The sequence below is a fragment of the Eptatretus burgeri genome, chromosome 9 (assembly GCF_056783735.1).
Source record: "Eptatretus burgeri isolate ZD-2024b chromosome 9, Ebu_testis_v1, whole genome shotgun sequence".
NCBI lineage: Eukaryota > Metazoa > Chordata > Myxini > Myxiniformes > Myxinidae > Eptatretus > Eptatretus burgeri.
In genome coordinates this window covers 44,595,595-44,614,073 of record NC_140969.1, presented here as the reverse complement: position 1 = coordinate 44,614,073, position 18,479 = coordinate 44,595,595, and the positions used below count along the sequence as shown (strand labels likewise).

General features: G+C 47.2%; 1 protein-coding gene across 5 annotated transcripts in view; it reads left to right on the top strand.

The window, feature by feature from the left end:
- Nucleotides 1–9,671: 9,671 nt before the first annotated feature.
- The window catches only part of LOC147020031 (protein disulfide isomerase CRELD2-like), a 70,557-nt gene continuing 61,749 nt past the window's right edge, over nucleotides 9,672–18,479 (top strand). For 2 of the 5 annotated variants that reach the window (XR_015061610.1, XM_085894976.1), the window contains exon 1: nucleotides 9,672–10,064. Coding sequence is in view for 4 of the 5 variants with exons in the window: in XM_085894976.1 (XP_085751102.1) it covers nucleotides 9,963–10,064 (102 nt within the window). In the remaining variant the exon portion in view is untranslated. Of the gene's footprint in view, nucleotides 10,065–10,265; nucleotides 10,314–18,479 lie in introns of all 5 variants that reach the window. The other 3 variants (XM_085894974.1, XM_085894973.1, XM_085894975.1) reach the window with 3 other exon arrangements.

Genomic DNA, 18,479 nt, shown 5'->3' with positions numbered 1-18,479 from the left:
GGGAGGGGAGTAAGGCTGGAGAGGAAACGGTAGAAGACAGAGAGACCACAGATCTGCCTACAGTGAGAGAGTGAGAGACCCAAAGACTAAGCTTAATCACGGGAGACACCAATGATCTTTAATTCCTTGGTTTCCACTGCGTGAAGTCAATAAAGGTGAGAGGTGGGAGCGCCAGCCCAGAGGGGAGAACAGTACTTCATCAGGCTTCAGACGAAAGCTTTGTATGTGATTAGGAGCTCAGGTGTGCCAAGGAAGGACTTTTATTTGCGCTACAGAGGATGCCCAGTCAGACTGGCTTTGGAGGCCAATTTGGAGATGTGGCTTTCCCAAGAAAGATCATGGCAGATAGTGAGGCCCAAAATCTTTAATGAAAGGACTTCCACAAGAGAATTGTTGAGAAAGTAGAATTGGGGGGGAGGGGGGGCTGTTCCAGATGGTCCTTTTGGAGACACAGTGAGAATGTGAGATTTGTCAGGATTGAAGAACATGTTGCACGTGTTCGACCAGCTTGTGATTTTATCCAGACCTACAGAGAGTGAAAAGGGTGCTGCTTGCCGATCTGAGGGATGACAGATGGTACGGCAAAGGGTGGAGTCATCAGCAAAGAGATAAAGATGATTTTCCAGAGAATCTAAGAGATCATTGATGAAAATCAGAAAAAGCACAGGGCACAGAACACTGCCTTGAGGAACTCCAGCCTGGACAGGAAGAGAGGATAAGAGAATTCCATTCAGGGCCACACGTAGACTGCGACAAGAGAGGAAGTCTGTAAGCCATGAGTAGAGATTGCCTTGGATACAATAGGAAGAGAGTTTTGTGAGCAGGTTGGGGTGCCAGACCCTATCTAAAGCTCATAACATGTCAAGGGAGATGGCTCTGATCTCAAGTCTGGCATTGAGGACCTCCATCCATTGTTGGGAAAGCAAAATCCTTGTTGGGAAAGAAGCTCAGGGTAGAGTGACCTGGTTTGAATCCAAATTGATGATCGGAAATCAAGCTATTGGAGAAGAGGAAGGATTTGATGTTGGAAGCGATGATGGATTTGATCATGTTAGTAGGGGATACCAGAGGGGGAGCTGTTAGTAAGGCAGAGAGCAATGGAGAGGAGTGAAGAGAGGAGGTATTATGGGGGCAAGATTGGAGGAGTAAGGAGGGGGTATAATGGGGAGGAGTTAGGAGGAGGTAGATTTAAGGAGGTGGGGTGAATTGGCACTGAAGTTGAAAAAAAAAATAACGATTGAACAATGAACATGCATTGGAAAATGGGATTTCAAAATTTGTAGGTCAGAGATTCATTAAAATACAATGGAGGATGGATGGAGTTCAGAGGAATTGAGAGAATGGAGGAAGGAAGCGTTTTAACAGATGGGATTTTTCGACACGGGATGAAAGAAAGGTCGAATTGAAATCAGGTGTTTGAAGAAGAAGAGCATGGCAGAGAGAGGAAGTTGAAAATTTTTAAGAAATTTTTTTTTTTTGAAGATTAGGGAAGAGGGGGGAAGTGTAAAGGGAGAGTTGGAAGAACAAGCTCAAATGAGCTAAGACCCTCGTCCTCTTTATGATGACGTCATAAAAACGAACATGACGTCATTGTGATGTATCAGGTTTGCGATAAATTATCTGTGCTAATGCCTGGCTTGATTCCTGCAAACAAAATTCAAACAGCTTGCCCAGTTTCGGAGATAATGGAATAGGCGATTTCCATTAGCGGCGATATTATGACGTCAACTTTTTTTCTAGGAAGAATTTCCAAAATCGGAGATGTTTACTGCCTGCGCGTGGGCTTTCTGCATATACATGGCAAGTTTCACGAAGATCCGATGAAAACTCTGGGTTGTGAAACAAAAAATGTCAAAAAATAGGAATGACGTCATAAAAATTGATATGACGTCATAGTGATGTATCATATGTGCGGTAAAATTAATCTCTGCTAATGCCCTGTTCGATTCCTGCAAACAGAATTCAAAAAGCTTGCCTAGTTTCGGAGATAATTTTTTAGGCAATTTCCATTAGCGGAGATATTTTGACGTCATAACTTTTTTTCTAGGTGGAATTTTCAAAATCGGAGATGGTTACTGTCTGCGCAGGGTATTTTTACATATACGTGCCAAGTTTCAGGAAGTTTCGATGAAAACTGTAGGCTGTGAAACAAAAAGTCCACAAGAACAACAACGTGAGTAAGACTTAGAGATCCTCCAGGAGGATCTAAAAAAATTGCGAAGGTGACTGGTGAATACCTCCACGATCAAAGTGGGATTGTAAATGTGGAAGGCAAAGAAGAATGAAGAAGAACAGTACATAGAGGAAGTCACATGGTTACAGGAGGGATAGGTGAGAAGGGAAAATATTCTTATTTCATTTTATTTTTATGTTTTAAGACATGAAACAGAAGGTATAGTTGGGAGGAATTGAGGGAGTGATGGAGGGATAGAGGGTGATAAAAACAAAATTAAGGTGATAAGGAGAAGTACAATAAACATGATCGTGTACACAGACGGGAGGATGGGTAGGCCTCAAGGAAACCTGATATGAAAAGACGATGAATACTCCCCAATTAGCACAAGCTTTAACCATAAGACCGAACTATAAACACGCAGTAAACACAGAGATAACAAAATAACACTAAAAACATGACAACAACGACCAGAAAACTTATCTTTGAAAAAGTTGGCTGAGATCTTGAAGAGGAACCACCACCGTCACTCAAGAACCTTTGGCAGCAACTTCCACTCTGCTCTCACCTCTTATTTGTCTGTGTGTTTTCCTTGTACTGTATTGATCTTGCACCTCCCAACCACCAGGAGTAACTTTGGCTGTGACTTCCCCACTGCTCCCACCTCTTGTTTATCTGTGTATGGTACTTTACTCCAAACAGTGATGGTTCCATGTACATCTTTCAGACAACATGGACCAACTTTCAACCACTCCTCCCATTTCTCTCTTCCTCATATACAGCAATGTCAATTGTCACCATACAAAATGGCTGGGTGTTAGTACCTCTCTCACCCGCCATGGCACTTCAACAAAAGACTTCTGTAACTCCGTGGGACTGATTCAGTCTGTGAACTTTCCAACCTGGATTTATCTCAATGGAAAATCCTCCCTTCTGGAATTGGTGATGACAACCTTCCATGCAACTGTCTCCTTCTCTTCCTCTGTTCCAATTGGTTCATCTGATCATATGCTTGTGAGAGAAACATCTCTCTGGCTATTCTTAGAAAGCTGCCTCAGTACCTGTGAGTCTGGCATTTCACTCACGCAGATTGGCAGGGACTGCAAGCAGCCATCTCTCTTCAGGACTACTCTCCCATATCTACCATCCCTGATATTAACTCAACCTGAGACTTCTTCCACAGAAACCTGCTCTCCATTATGCACAGATTCATCCCAGTTATCCTTCTATTCTTCCCACCTATGGTACAATGAATTCTATGGTGAGGCTTGTTGCACTGAAACAAGTTGAAAATGACAGGTGTCCAACCTCAAGACTGAACTTTCAAACTGGTCTCCCTCCTCTAAAATCTGGTGGCACCTTGTCAAGTCTCTCTCCGGAGTATGCTTCCCCTCCATCCCTTCACTCTTTTCAAATGGTATTACAGCCAACTCTGTTGGTGAGAAGGCCGAATGCTTCAATTCTGTATTTGCTTCCAAATCTTGTCCCCAACCTCTCACTCTCTGCACCACTCTACCCAGTCGTACCCAACTGCTTGGTCAGGGGTCATTAGGGTAATAAAGATGGGCGATGACATGAGCTGATAGAGCACTGCCTGCTTGAAGCCATGGAGGGAAGAGTAACAGAGAACAGTCTCTGGAAGACTGTTTCATAGATGGGAGAGGCATGGAATAAAAGAGTTGAGGTGTGCAGTCAGTCTGGGTTTTGGTAGTTTAACCTGAAGGGAGTTATTGTAAGAATGCATGAATCCTGGAGTTGTTGAGAGGGTGAAAGGACTAAGAGGGCGGAGGGAGCAATATTGGAGAATAGACTGTAGAAAACAGAGAGAACACCGACCTGCCTGTGATATGAGACCAACATACTTTGTGTTTCGATCTCTTCACTGGAGATTTTAATAATGTTGAGAGCTTTGGATTCCACAGACTCCAGGAGAGAAAGGTGTGATGCTGGAGTGCCAACCCATAGTGGAGAGTAGTAGTCTACTAAGCTATGGGCAAAGACCTTGTGGACTCTGAGGAGCTCTGATCTTCCAAGGAAAGATTTGGATTGATGTCTAACTTTGGATGTCAGCTTTGATATGTGGTCGGTCCAGGAAAGGTCATGGCTGATGTTCAAGCGACTGAATCTGTTCTGGTGGATGACCAAGGAAATCATTTCTAGATCAGCAGGGAGAGACACAGCTGCCGTATATCTTTCTGAGGGATGGGGGTACTGTACAACACAATGTGGCATTGGCAAAAAGGAAGAAAGGGGTTTCCATAGCATGAGAGAGGTCATTAATATAGATGAGGAACAAGGTTGGGACCAAACCACTGCCTTTGTAAACTCCAGCCTCCACTGAAAGAGGGGAGGAGAGGGTTCCATTTGGAAAGGGAAGGTTCCATTGTGACAACACGCTGACTCCGAGAGTGGAATACGTCAGAAATCCAGGAATGAAGGTGGCCTTCTATGCCACTTGTTTGCCATTGAGAGCCTCCACCGATTCCTGAGAGGAGTATAAGCATGTCCAGAGTTGAGTGATCAGGACAGAAACCAAACTAATGGTAATAAAACTGATTTGTTGAATTTGGGTACGAAATACGAGTTCCTCTAAGACTTGCTCACAAATCTACAAAGTCACTTTGAGGGTCAATTCTTGGGAGGGTATGTATGTGAGCAAGGGCTATGGCAAATGGGCCTGATCATATTCGTTATTTCTTCCCTAATTAAGTTTTCCTCCACAGCCCATTTGAATTCTTTAGCCTCCTCTGCCAGCCCATTGCATTCTTGACTATAGCTATCAACCTGTGGGTACATCATTTTCTGAGAGCACAGCTGTGCCACTGATGCAGCGCCCTCTATTACCAGTACACTGGTACTCATTTCGCCAACCTCGGAAGGATGACAGGCTGAGTCAACCCCACCTGGTGTTAATTCAACGACCGACAGGGACTCAAACTCATGACCTTGAGATTTTAAGCCAGCGACCTAACCGTTAAGCCAACACCACACTATTATGTATTTATAGTTTTCAGATTACAAGTGTTTCCATTCACAGTATAGTAATTAAGTTAACTTTCACGCATATTATGACGAGATAAATAACAGGAATTGCGATTGTAAATACATGTGCAGGAATCAAATAAATTCGTTTATTAGCCTGTGCTTGCCAAGCGAAAACCGGGGTTAAGTGATCGGTCCTGTATGTGCTTACATATATGTATATATATATATATATATATATATATATATATATATATATATATATATATATATATATATATATATACATTAAAAAAACTTTCAAAATCTTCTCTGAAATGGCTGAACAGATCGAGGAGCAACTTTACAGGTATGATCCACTGAACTGAAAATATATAGAATGCTCATCACCCGTGAAAAGTGTATCCGCCTTATCACCATCGTGGTCAGCATGACTTGGCTGACTTGCTTTGCGGATTTAGTTCGTTTTGAACGTGTCCCAGATTAAAAAAAGCTCGATAACTACTGAAATGCCATTTTGTGCGGCGATAAACTGCTCCAATCGGTTTCGGGAGGATTGTGGAACGACGTTTCACAGGTATTTTTTATGTTAATGAACAGGAATGGTGTAGTTTTATTGTGAAATATCATTGTAGTATCACAGCTTCTCATTGGGTGTTCATCCATGTGACTTTACTCAGGTGAGCTTATGTGATCGAGCAGTGTCTGTCGGTGAGTGAGAGAGAGAGTGACTCAGTCCATAAACACTTCAGTCATTATCGCTTGAACCAAATCCACGATTTTGATGAAACTTGGCCACAAACTTCATAGCTGATGCCTAATGAAGGTGTATTGACTGCATCAAAATTTGTGCTCATTAAAGGGGGTCTATAGGGGTGTGGGTTTGACCCTCCAAAATAGGTATTTGCTCTCTTCTCCGAAACTACACACACAATTTCAATGAAACTTGACCACACCCTTCATCACCCGTGATGTACCAAAGTTTGTTCATGGCATTAAAAAAAAAATCAGTGTCTCCGGGGGTATGTGAGGGGTTTGAGTTTGAGGATTTGACCTTTTGAGCCTGGTGTTGGCTTAGTGGTTAGGGTGGCGGCTTAGGATCCTAGGGTCCTGAGTTCAAGCCTCGTTGAGCTGCTGAATTAATACACCAGGAGGGGGGGGGAGAAAGAGAGAGAAAGAGAGAAAGAGAGAGAAAGAGAGAAAGAGAGAAAGAGAGAAAGAGAGAAAGAGAGAAAGAGAGAAAGAGAGAAAGAGAGAAAGAGAGAAAGAGAGAGAAAGAGAGAGAAAGAGAGAGAAAGAGAGAGAAAGAGAGAGAAAGAGAGAGAAAGAGAGAGAAAGAGAGAGAAAGAGAGAGAAAGAGAGAAAGAGAGAAAGAGAGAGAGAGAGAGAGAGAGAGAGAGAGAGAGAGAGAGAGAGAGAGAGAGAGAGAGAGAGAGAGAGAGAGAGAGAGAGAGAGAGAGAGAGAGAGAGAGAGAGAGAGAGAGAGAGAGAGAGAGAGAGAGAGAGAGAGAGAGAGAGAGAGAGAGAGAGAGAGAGAGAGAGAGAGAGAGAGAGAGAGAGAGAGAGAGACTGAGACTGTTTAGGACACGTGGTCCTATTTTTATGTGGGGAGAATTAATGAGTGTATTTATATTAATGGCCACCATGGTGCCGGCGATGACTTGACAGCTTAGAGGTAAGTGTGCCACGGGATGTCCAGTTCAACGTACCTCCAGGGGACAACACACATTGATTAATCACCCTGCATGTGAAACACCAGGATGACAGTTTATAGCTGGGTCAGGATTCGAACCTAGGCTAGACAGCTTTGAGGCGAGTGTGCGACGGGATGTCCAGTTTAACGTGCATCTGGGTTTAACGTTTAACGTTCATTTAATTACATTAAAACGCAAAACGGAAATTGACTTCGCCCAGCATCGAGTGCTAACCAAGATGGCTTCCGGCAGCTACACCGAGCTCTGCGTGTTCTGAATGGCAATGAGTATTCCATGTATTTACAGTTCAGTGGTGTGACCACCTATCCATGATGAACAAAAAGGTATCTACCTATGTCGTCATAGGCACATGGTTTGGCAGCTGTATTGGATTTACCATAAAATCTTTCACAAATCCTCTCCAGAACGACTGCACAGATCGAGGGGAACCTTCACACACATGTTCCCAAAGCCTTGGGGATACCAGGCTATTCACGAATAATTGATGTCACATGGTCTGATAGCCATATTGGATTGAGTGAAAATCTTACAAAAATTCTTTCTCTTGAACAGCTTCATCAATCGACGTGAAACTTCACAGTTATTGTCTCGTAGTGATGGGGAATATATGTTTTCAATTTCAACCTGATTGGATGCATGGTCTGGCAGCCAGAATTTTATTTTTTTGATCTGGCTTCTTATTTATTTATTTATTTATATTTGAGTAAGGCTCAATTGGCTGTGCCTGGATGGGTTTGAGGAAAGAGGAATAGCAGCAGAAACCCAAATCTTAACCAGGTTCCTCACAAGGACTTCATCTTTGCTTTTTTGTTTGTTCGGATTCCTTCTGATGACTCCAATGCAGTACCTATTTCATTTGGTCTTTTATTTGATTTGAATTTAAGTTTTTTTTAATTACAAGTTTGCCGCCCGAAGAGTTAGCTGGCTTGCACCAAGTCTGTCTCAAGACCGCGTAAGAATTTGATGAATACTATCTCGTTTTGGTTAAAGTGCTGGTCCTGTTTTTTTTCTGTTCACTCCCATGACACAAGTTTGATCAAATGCAAAGTAAACTCACGATCACAATTACAAGAACTTTCCCAATCAAATAATTATTGATTAGATCATAACGGGAAGATCTTTTGGATCGTCACTGCTACGGTTTTGGTGCACCATTGCTTCGATTGGGAGTCATTTGGACCTCTGGGACCGCATTGATCAGAGCCCATGGCATTTCCATCCCAGCCTACAAACCCGACCCTTCCCACTGTGAATTAACAGTGATGATTGATGATGGTGCTACGAGCTGCTGGAGCCTCATGGGTCTCGATGAAACTCAGGTCGGTCAGGTGTGGTTTACATCGCCAAACAGAGTGCCCAGATGATTTTGAATTGATATGAAAAGTTCAGCTCAGTTTTCGGGGCCAGATTTCACGCGTTCGGGTTCGTTTTCTTTGAAATTACAGTACTCCCTCAACCCGACACAGATTCTGAACTAGAAGGGCACTCGTGAGACAGCATACCTCTGCCCCGTAATGCCTGATCTATGATAACATATCTAGCCAATACATTTTTGAAATATAATGTTACATATCGTTTTGGCTCTATCTCAATGGTGACGACTCACTTATAAAATCAAATAATTATCGTATTCAGATCCAGATTTGGATCTTCACCAAAATCGAATCAATTCGTCATGGTCACACACCCAACCTGTCCACCAAGTTTCGTCCGAATCCATCAACAACTTTTTGAGATATCCTGCACACAAACAAACAAACAAACAAGCCGGAAGGCGACATGGATGGTCGCTACATAATTGCATACTAGTCATAGTTTTTGACGGATCGGGCTGAAAATTTTTGACAAAGAGGTTGATTATAGTGCGCATAAAAGCCTGGAAGCCGATTTTTGATTTTCGAAAAAATAATTTTTTTAGGATTTTTCAAAAATTTCAAAGTCCCGTTGCTAGGCAACGGTGGTGTCCATAGCAACGGTGCTCAAAAGCATACAACTAGATCCTGGTATGAACCTTCCTGTCAAGTTTCATCGAAATCGGTTGACTCCTCTGGCCTCCAGAGCTGTCCATTACATACAAACAAACATACAAACATACATTCAGACAGACGGAAAAAGTGAAAATAAGGGTACTCTAGAAACCATCCAACAGACAAGCAAACAAACAAGAAGACGACATCCTGCAGAGCACGATTCTTGCAAAATCAATAAAACAAATTTGATTTCAAAAAGAATTAGTGGTTGAATTAAATGACTAAATATGCAACTGCTCTTCAAATTTCAAGTCAATCGGATGAATATTGACAATTTTAGAAATCTGGCCTATGTTGACCTCAAAAATAATTCGTCGTTGAATTCGGTGACCTGATATGAAAATCCTCTTCAAATTTCAAGTTAATCGGATGAAAATTGAGGATTTTAGAAATCCCACCCAAGTTGTTGACCTTTGGCCTATGTTGACCTTTTGACTTTTTGACCTCAAAAACAATGGGATTCTTCCTCATGACAAACTCTACCATGTGGTGAAGTTTTGTGAAGATTGGTTGAAAATTGTGACCTGTAGGCGACAGACAGACAGACGGACAGAATAACAACATCGACTATAAACCGATATACTTGAAAAATCTTTCATTTTGTAAGTAACAAACAGAGGGGTGAAAACATAACCTCCTTCACCTTCAGTGGCGGAGGTCATTAGTTTACATGAAAATCGTGTTTAAAGGAATAATTTTACAGATTCCATGAAATTTCTCCCCTTCTCAAAGATCCCTTGTGTCCCCGACCCGACGTCCGTGAAACAACAACAACAATGAAATGTCGTCATTTCCGGTATGGGGAACGAGCCAAAGAGAAGGCGCCAAGCGTCGAACCGTCGAACATCGCGTTTGTTGTGTTTGGTTCCCTCAGGAGCAATCAGATCTCCTCCGAGGAAAGGGTCTTACACAAGTGTCAGCTCTTGCGTATCTTCCTCAACCTGTGTATGTCGTACGTGTGTGTGAGCACGTCCACCGTCCACCGTCCACCCAGCCCATCCATCCATTCTTCGTGCGGTGTATAGGTGTTTAGCTGAGTTTACCAGCAGATCTGTACCGTCCATGTGGCCTTTGCCTCTGTTAGCTTGGCTCTTGCCCCGGATGGGTGCGGTGCAGACTCCGCGGTGCAGCACCTGCTCTGACGTCGCTTCTGGATTCCAACAGGTTATCGTTGTATTTACCATTTTGTTTCCGCACCGTGATCATTTGCCTTGGCTGTGTTGGTTTGTGACTCCAATTGGCTCTGTGAGACGTTTTGCGAATGCACACTGTGGTTGTAGTGATTCTTCTCGCTGTTCTTTGCATTACAAACGGGTTATTGTGGTTCATTCACCCTTTGGGGTGTGTTATGTTCTCAATGTGCAGAGCCTGCATTGCAGCACCTGTTCGAAGTTTGTCTACGCCTTCCAACAGGTTATTATTGTTGTTGTTGTTGTTGTTGTTGTTGTTGTGTCATTCGGGATCGTTTTGGTGATTTATGGAATGAGAAATCGGTTTAAATTGAGCAATATGGAGCATTTAACAATGCAGAGCCTCACTGGGGTGTTTGTACAGGTGACCCCCCTTTCATACACCAGGTTGCTTCCATAAATACACCAGTAATGGTACACACGCACGCACATATATATATATATATATATATATATATATATATATATATATATATATATATATATATATACACACGCACGCATGCACGCACATATATATATATATACACACACACACGCACGCACATATATATATATATATATATATATATATATATATATATATATATATATATATTGTTGTGGTTACCAGATTCGCAAACCACCATTCAGGTCCCTTAGGTGAGGTATCTCGGTAAGTGCATGTGTAGTTAGGCCCAAACCCGTTGTCTAGTGGGAATACATGTCATTTATACGTGCTGCGACTCTTTAGGATAGCCGTTTTTCTTTTACTATCTTTATTTTGGACCAACCGCCATGATCACAACCACAACATCAACCACCGACCACAACCACCGCTTCACCACAACCGCCACGACCTTCACGCACACCTCACAACCGTAGCATCGCCACCGTTCTTGCCCCGCTGTGGGTACCGGTGTTGGACTCATGCAGAACGCGCGTCGAACAGCGTGTACAAAATCACGGATTTTCTGCTTCAAAAACGGATCAAAAACGACACACGCCCACTTTTTGCCGTCCAATCGGTGAGCGAGGGGCGATTTGGCCCCGCCTCCAGAACGATCGATATATGCAAATTTGTGGATCAAAAAGCCTTCACGCCCACTTTTTCTCGGGCCAATGGGGAGCGAGGTGAAAGGTCAAAGGGAGGGGGTAAAAGGCGAAGTTACGGGGGGATAAAAGGACCGTGTTCGTCAGTCAGAGTCGGTCGGAGAGTCAAGAAGAGGAGAGTCGGAAGCAGAGGGTCAAGACTTCGCGGGCGGTGGAGCTGCTCGTCGTGTGCGTTGGAGTCGGAACGGAGGGGACGGAGCTGTGGAAAGGCGGCGACACCAGACGAGGGGGTGCTCGCGTCGTGCAGGAAGCTGCACCCGAGGGAGGCCGACAGCGCGACCTGGCCGAGGTGGAGACGCTCGTCGCACATAATAAAGATCCTCTATACCCCGAGCATCAGCAACCCCCTCCTGTTTCCCCCCGCGCTGAGATAGTGCGACCAAGGGGGCCCCGTTCCCACCCCCTGCCAGGCACTGTCCACGAGGCCCGCGGAGAGAGGCGCCATCGCCGCTCCGCGTCTCATCACCAGACGGGTAGGCCCGACCCGGTCTCGGCCTCAGGCCTGCCCCATTCTTGGGGGATTTCTTTTCCTTGGTTTTGGGTATGTGTTGTCGGCGCCGTCTGTGAAGTAGAATTGTATAAGTGTTGCCGTGTGCTCGGTAGTCGGTATTAGCTCTGCACTGTGTTTTCACTTTTATGTTTGCTTTTTGTGTAAATGGAATTGTGTTTTCTTTTTTTTTGTGTGCATTTGGTGGAATTGTATTTGTGTGCTTTCCGTTCGTCGCGAATAAATGTGCTTTATTGTTGAACTGTTCTCCCGCTTCGCTTCGTCTTTTCCTCCATTGAATCCCCATCTTGCTTCACGTAAAGGGTTGGTAGTGGGCTGAATACGCCCGATAATTAATCGAACCGTCGAGGTCGACGATAACACCGCTCGGTTATTCTGATAGTACGGAACGGGTCGCCTAAGTGGCCCGTGTCCGAAGTCGACCTGCGGCGAGGTGCGATCGCCCGGTCTACCCTCCGCGTGGGTACTTAGGTAGTTCGAATTTGGCGAGCAACCCTATCCCACGCGGGGGCTGATTGGCTCGATCGCGGTGAGACCGAAAGGTCCACCCGTGACTGGTTCCCGGCGTTAGTCCGAGAGGGTCACGACTGGATTGTCCGTCCGGTGGGCGACGTGCCGCGATTCGAGTTACGTGGCCGTCGCACGCCGGCGGGCGCGAAGACGGCAACACTGATGTCAGGTCGTGCGATACAAATTCATCGCCCTCCTCGCGGCACTGGTATCGGAGAACAGGAAAACGGGCTCTCCTGTCTCCGGCTAAATTCACGGGAATCGGTCCAGGGGTGAGAGAAGCGACCCCCGATTCCCTCCAAATTACGAGCGAGCTAAATTAACCCTTCACGAGAAGCAAGATGGCGTCTCAAGGCGAGCGGGAGCCGGGTGGATTAGGTATGTGTAATAGTAATGTAGAATCCATGGCTCAGGACGAGATCACCGTGCAAGAGAAACCCGTACCAGAAGGTTGGGAAAGGCATCGATGCAGTTCATCTGGTCGGTTTTTTTTATTATAACCCCACCGCTAAATGTAGTCAGTGGGAGTGGCCAGGGCAGGTGACAATACAGCACGTTATGGAACTCGTGCAGAGCATAAATGACAAACTGGATTACAGGAATGCCGAAATGAAAGAAAGGAACAACGAAATGAAGAGAAATACGCAACAAATGGAAAATAAAAAAATGGATGGAAACGCACTCGAAGCGAAAAACCAAATGAAAGAAATGCGGGGTGAGATGCAGAGTATGGGCATAGGCCTGCAGGCAGGCATTATGGCAATGGCGAGGAGCGAAACGCGGACCACGGGCGAGAAAATGGCGCTGCCACGTGCTGGGACGAACGAGCTGGGGGGGAGTGCAACGGTTGTCAGGCCCGCGGTCGGGGCGGGCGAGAAAATAATTCGGGAGACGTGTAAGACGAGACACGAGGTAAAGAAGGTATTAGAAAAATTAAAAGAAAGCCAGGAGGAGACAGAGGAGGGATTGAAGGTCGAAACGGTGGAGTGTGAGAAAAGACTTCAAGACATGACGAAGAGAGTTGATAAGCTGGGACTGGAGGGAAAAACGGAGACAGAGGAACTGGGAAGACGGGTAGAAAACCACAAGCGCAAGCCGGAAGAACAGTTAGAAGCCAAAGCAAAGTCTGAGTGTGCGGAGATGAGAAAGGAATTGGAAAAGAAAGTTTCTGAGTTACAGAAACACCAAAACAAAGAGAGGGAACTACAAAACGAACTGAGAGTGTTAAAAGAGGAAAGGAAGAGAACGGAAAATGAAACTTTAAGAAACCACACTGTACAGATCGAACAGCTGGAAGCGAAGGCCAGACTAAAGAATGAGGAACAAGAAAGAGTAATGAAGGAAGAACGAATGAGACAGGAGAAAGAAATCAGTCAGTTGAAAGAAATGACGAGATTGCAGAAGGAGGAACAAGAAAGACAGTGGAATAGAAAACTGAAAGAGTATGAATTTGAAACTGAACGACAAAAGGAAAAAAATAGGTTTGAATACGAGGAGAAAGTAAAGGAGCAAGGAATGAAGCAGGAAGGAGAAATCAGGAGATTGAAGGACACAACGAGATTGGAGAGGGAAGAACGAGAGGAACAATGGAATAGAAAACAAAAAGAACATGAATCTGAGGTTGACCAATTGGAAGAAAAGCTGAGGCTGGAGTACGAGATAGACAAAGAACAGCGAATGAAACACAAACAGGAGATTAACCAAATGAAGAAAACCATGAAACTGGAGAAGGAAGGACAGGAGAGGAAACGAGGAAGAGTAATGAGACAGCAGCAAATGAAACACAAAAAGGAGATTAACCAAATGAAGCAAACCATGAAACTGGAGAAGGAAGGACAGGAGAGGAAACGAGGAAGAGTCGTGAGAGAACAGCGAATGAAACACAGGAAGGAAATGAGCCAATTGAAAGAAACGATGAGATTGGAAAACAAAGAGCAGGAGGAACAGTGGGAGAGAAAACAACAACTATATGAGTGTGAAATTGAACAACTAAAACGGAGGGAGAACGAACAGCTAATGGGGCTCAGAGAGAAAGAACGACTCAGATGGGAAAGGAAAAGGAACCAGGAAGAGACAGAAAAAAGGAACCAGGAGAGAAAATGTATAGAGACACGGGAGACAGACAAAATAGAGGAGAGACAACATGATGAAGACGGGTTAAGTGACGCGCACACACACACGGAGGTAGTGGAGGATAATGGGGGTGAGCTCGCGGAGCGTGTAGGGACCCGGTGCGAGCACCTGGATGGCCTCCTCCAGGAACGAGGGGAGGGAGTATGCCCCCTTGAGGCGAGTCACGACCAGGTGAGTTCGGTCGTGCTTTGCGAGGTTGAGGGGACGGGTGCTGCGGACGGGTGCACGGAGAGCTTGGGGGGTATAGAGGCCCCGGAGACCCTTGTGGGGACACGAATCCCCAGTGTGGTTGTCCCTGTGTGTGTGGTGCAAGGTGTGAGTGCGTCCCCGTGTGTGGAAGCGACCCTGTGTGTGAGTGGTGTGGTGGCGATGGTGCCAGAGTGCGTGCTTCCCAGCACGCCGGGTGTGGATGGGGCACCGTGTGTGAGTGAGGCCGTGTGTGTGAGTGAAACGGCCAGTATGAGTGAGGCACCACGTGTGAGTGGTGTGGTGGCGATGGTGCCGGAGTACGTGCTTCCCAGCACGCCGTGTGTGGATGAGGCACGGAGTGTGAGTGAGGCACCGCGGGTTAGTGCCCCCGCGTGTGTGGGTGAGGCACCGTGTGTGGAAGAGACCGCGTGTGTGAGTGTCGCCGTGTGTATGAGTGAGGTACCGCGGGTGAGTTCCCCCGCGTGTGTGGATGAGGCACGGAGTGCGAGTGAGGCACCGCGGGTGAGTGCCCCCGCACGCGTGAGTGAACGGCCGTGTGCAAGGTCGCTGTGTGCCAGGGAGACCGTGTGTGTGAGAGAGCGGTATGAGAGGGAGATGTCGGTTGGCATGCGGGAGCACGCAGCCGCATCTCCCGGTGTGAATGTGATGGTGTGGACTGTGTGCGTCGTAACACGCAGGTGTGCGTGTGTGGAATGGAGACGGAGACGGCGACAGAGGAGAGAAAGCCGAGTAGCGGCTGTAGTTGTTTCGGGGACCGTGCCGGGTTCACCCAGCAGTGAGCACGCGGTTCGTGCTGTGCAACGCACGAGACCACCACGTGCTCGCTTGCGAGAGTGAAGTCCCGGTCCGGAAACGCACGCGGTGGATTTGCCGATCCCGCGGACGGACAAAGTTTAGGCAGGTAAACGGATTTGGACCGGACGGGTTCTCCACGCGATCGTGTGTGTTAAGCTCCAACGGGCAAAGCACATGTGTTCGCGTGGGGAACCCCTCGAGACGTGTGGCTTGTGTTTTTTTTTATGCGCACGGTGACGTCATGGCTGCACGTGGGGTTGGAATCCGGCAGGAGGGGTATCTCTGCCGGATGGTCCCGTCCAAGGAGGGACGAGGAACACGTGCAGCTGCATGACGTCACGGGCAGGTGCAGAGTGCGCGAGCTCTGAGTTGCCGCGCAGGTGCTGCGCATGGGAAAAAAAAAAAGCAAGCCTCACTTTCGGGTGTACAGGATTCCTGGGCAAGGGGTGAAAGACCCCCTTACCCTGGGCACAGGATGAAAACTAGTTAGGGGGAAGGGTTAGCTTAGTTAGACCGACTTCATGGGGCAGGGGTAAGTCCTCATGGAGTCCGTGGAATGGATTAGATAGAGGGATTGTAGCCAGATTTAGGTTGGGAAATAAAATGAGTTGGGAGACAGAGACAGACTGGTGAATGTGTAGTGGGGACGTAGCTTAGCTACGTAGTGTTAAAAGGAACGTGCTATAGTTTAAGGGACGACGTGGGAGCACGAGTTAGTTAGGGGAGGTAGTTAGAAGGATGGCAGAGTTCAGTGGTGTGTGTGTTGAAGAGTTGGTGAGTTGTGAGGTGAGTACTTGTTGAGTGAGTGAGGCCAGCGGGTCTGTGTGAGTGGAGTGAATGGGGAATGCATGGTGCGATGAGTGATTGGGGGGAGGAGTGACTCCCGCCCAAGGGACCCCGGGGTCAGAGTAAAGTGAGTTAGCTGGGTTAGTCAAATTGAAAAATGGAGGTCGTTTTGTTGTTGGTGGGAAAGTAGGCTCGAGACCCATTTGGAGGGGTGCAGGAGCCCTGTTGACGGGCTTGGGAGCGTGGCTGCGAAAGGTGAGTATCGCTGAGTGGGTACCCCGGGCACCAGGCTAGTCGGCCGCGGTAGGCCATGGGCCCATGGGGGGCCGGGATAGAGTAGTGGGCACGGGTGCGCCTGCTTGGTGCGGGGCCCCGGGCGCCATTAGCCGCGTGGGCAGTGTTGTGGGCACGGGTGACCCTCGGAAAGGGGCCCGGGAGGCCGGCCTGCCACGTGTGCGTTTCAGGGGAGGTGCCATGGGGGGCACTCCCCGGTGTTAGGGAGCTGGTAGGCTCGGAGGCAGTGTAGTGCCCGGGGGTGCCATAGCGGGAGAATCGGCAGAGGGTCGTGCCTGCCAAAGTGAGCCACGTGTCCCAGCCAGGAGACCGTGTGAGGGCACGGAGAGAAAATTGGGGGGCGAGGCCCGAAATTGTGAGGACACCAACACAGGCGACGGGAATCTGGGTTGTTAGAACCAATAGTTTAAGCGAGAGGCGCTTGTTGAAAGCCCCGGGGTAGTTTAACAGTTAAATGGATAGGGTAGATTAGGAAGTGTACCCCTCCGCACCATCCATCCCCTCGCTCTCGTTGTGGGCCGCTGGATCCACTTTGGTTATAGATCGCCGAACTCTGGGGAGGCCATTCTGAGGCTTGAGTTGGGCCTCGGCACAGGACGCTAGCTCTCCCTTGTTCCCCTCCGGGAAGGGAACGTAGGGGTTGGGAGTAGGCTAGGTGACAGGATAGGTTAGCCGAACAAGGACGATAAAGGGGGTTAGGGGACGATTTATAGTGGGGAAGTAAAAATAAAAAAAAAACAAAAAAAAATTAAGTTGGGGCTAAATTGGGGTTTGACAAATTAAGGGAGTGGGTATGTACAGTGACAGGCAAAGGCGATAGGTGGGAGGGAGACAGGTAGGTAGGTCCGAGCCCGCCTTCCGAGTGGCCAGCACCACCGCACTCCCTCCACCAACCTCCACTGAACGGCAAAGGCTGGCCAACTTCATCAGCTGGCCGTGTTTTGCTTCAAGGCGGAGGCCGGCCAAGTTCATCGGCAGCTGTGTGCTGCAAGGCCTGTGCCGGCCAGTTCATCTGCTGGCTGTTTTTCTTCGAGGCCTGTGCCGGCCAGTTCATCTGCTGGCTGTTTTTCTTCGAGGCCTGTGCCGGCCAGTTCATCTGCCGGCTGTGTTTGCCTGCAACGGTCTTCTTCTGCGGGCTGTGTTTGCCTGCAGCGGCCTTCTTCTTCTGCGGGCTGTGTTTGCCTGCTGCCTTTGCCATGCCATGCCCACTGCCCACGTTCACCAGCCCCGTTCAATTTTTGCTTTGCCTCCCCCTGTTCGTTTCCATGTGCGCCAGGATCAGAAAGCAAGTTTGCAAGCTGCAAGAACTGCCCTGTTGGCAGCTACAACACGGGCCTGCAGTGGCGGCCCGTGCACCGTGTTTGTGTTCATCCATTCATTCGTTGTGCTCATTGCGTGTGCCACTTGAGCTGGCACGGAGACTGCGTTGTGCAGCCCAAGCACCGTTGTGGTTCACTGAGTTCAGTTCAAAAGGGAAGGCCTTGGACTGCGTGTGAGCAGCCAGCCACGTTCCCTGTTACCTGCATTGTTTGAGCCAGAGACTGCATGTGGGCAGCCTGGCTCCCTGCTAACTGCTTTTCTTTTGCAGAGTTCAGTGATCCTGGGCCATGGTTCAGTGTAAAATTTGTAAGTTAAGGTTAAGATGTACTGTACATATGAGTGCGCCCCCGGCATGTCCGTCTAGCGCCGGCAATTTTATTTAAGTCGTCCGTGTGAGTGAGTTTGTTTAGGTAGTTACGCAGCCCTCAGGTTATTTATTTTGGGGACACGAATACCATGAATGTCGCACTCAGGGATCCGTAGGTAAAGTGTACTAGGGGAAAACTACACATGATGGCACACGAAAATTTGACGACTCGGGACGAGTCTGTAAAAAGGGAAGGGGGTAGTGTTGTGGTTACCAGATTCGCAAACCACCATTCAGGTCCCTTAGGTGAGGTATCTCGGTAAGTGCATGTGTAGTTAGGCCCAAACCCGTTGTCTAGTGGGAATACATGTCATTTATACGTGCTGCGACTCTTTAGGATAGCCGTTTTTCTTTTACTATCTTTATTTTGGACC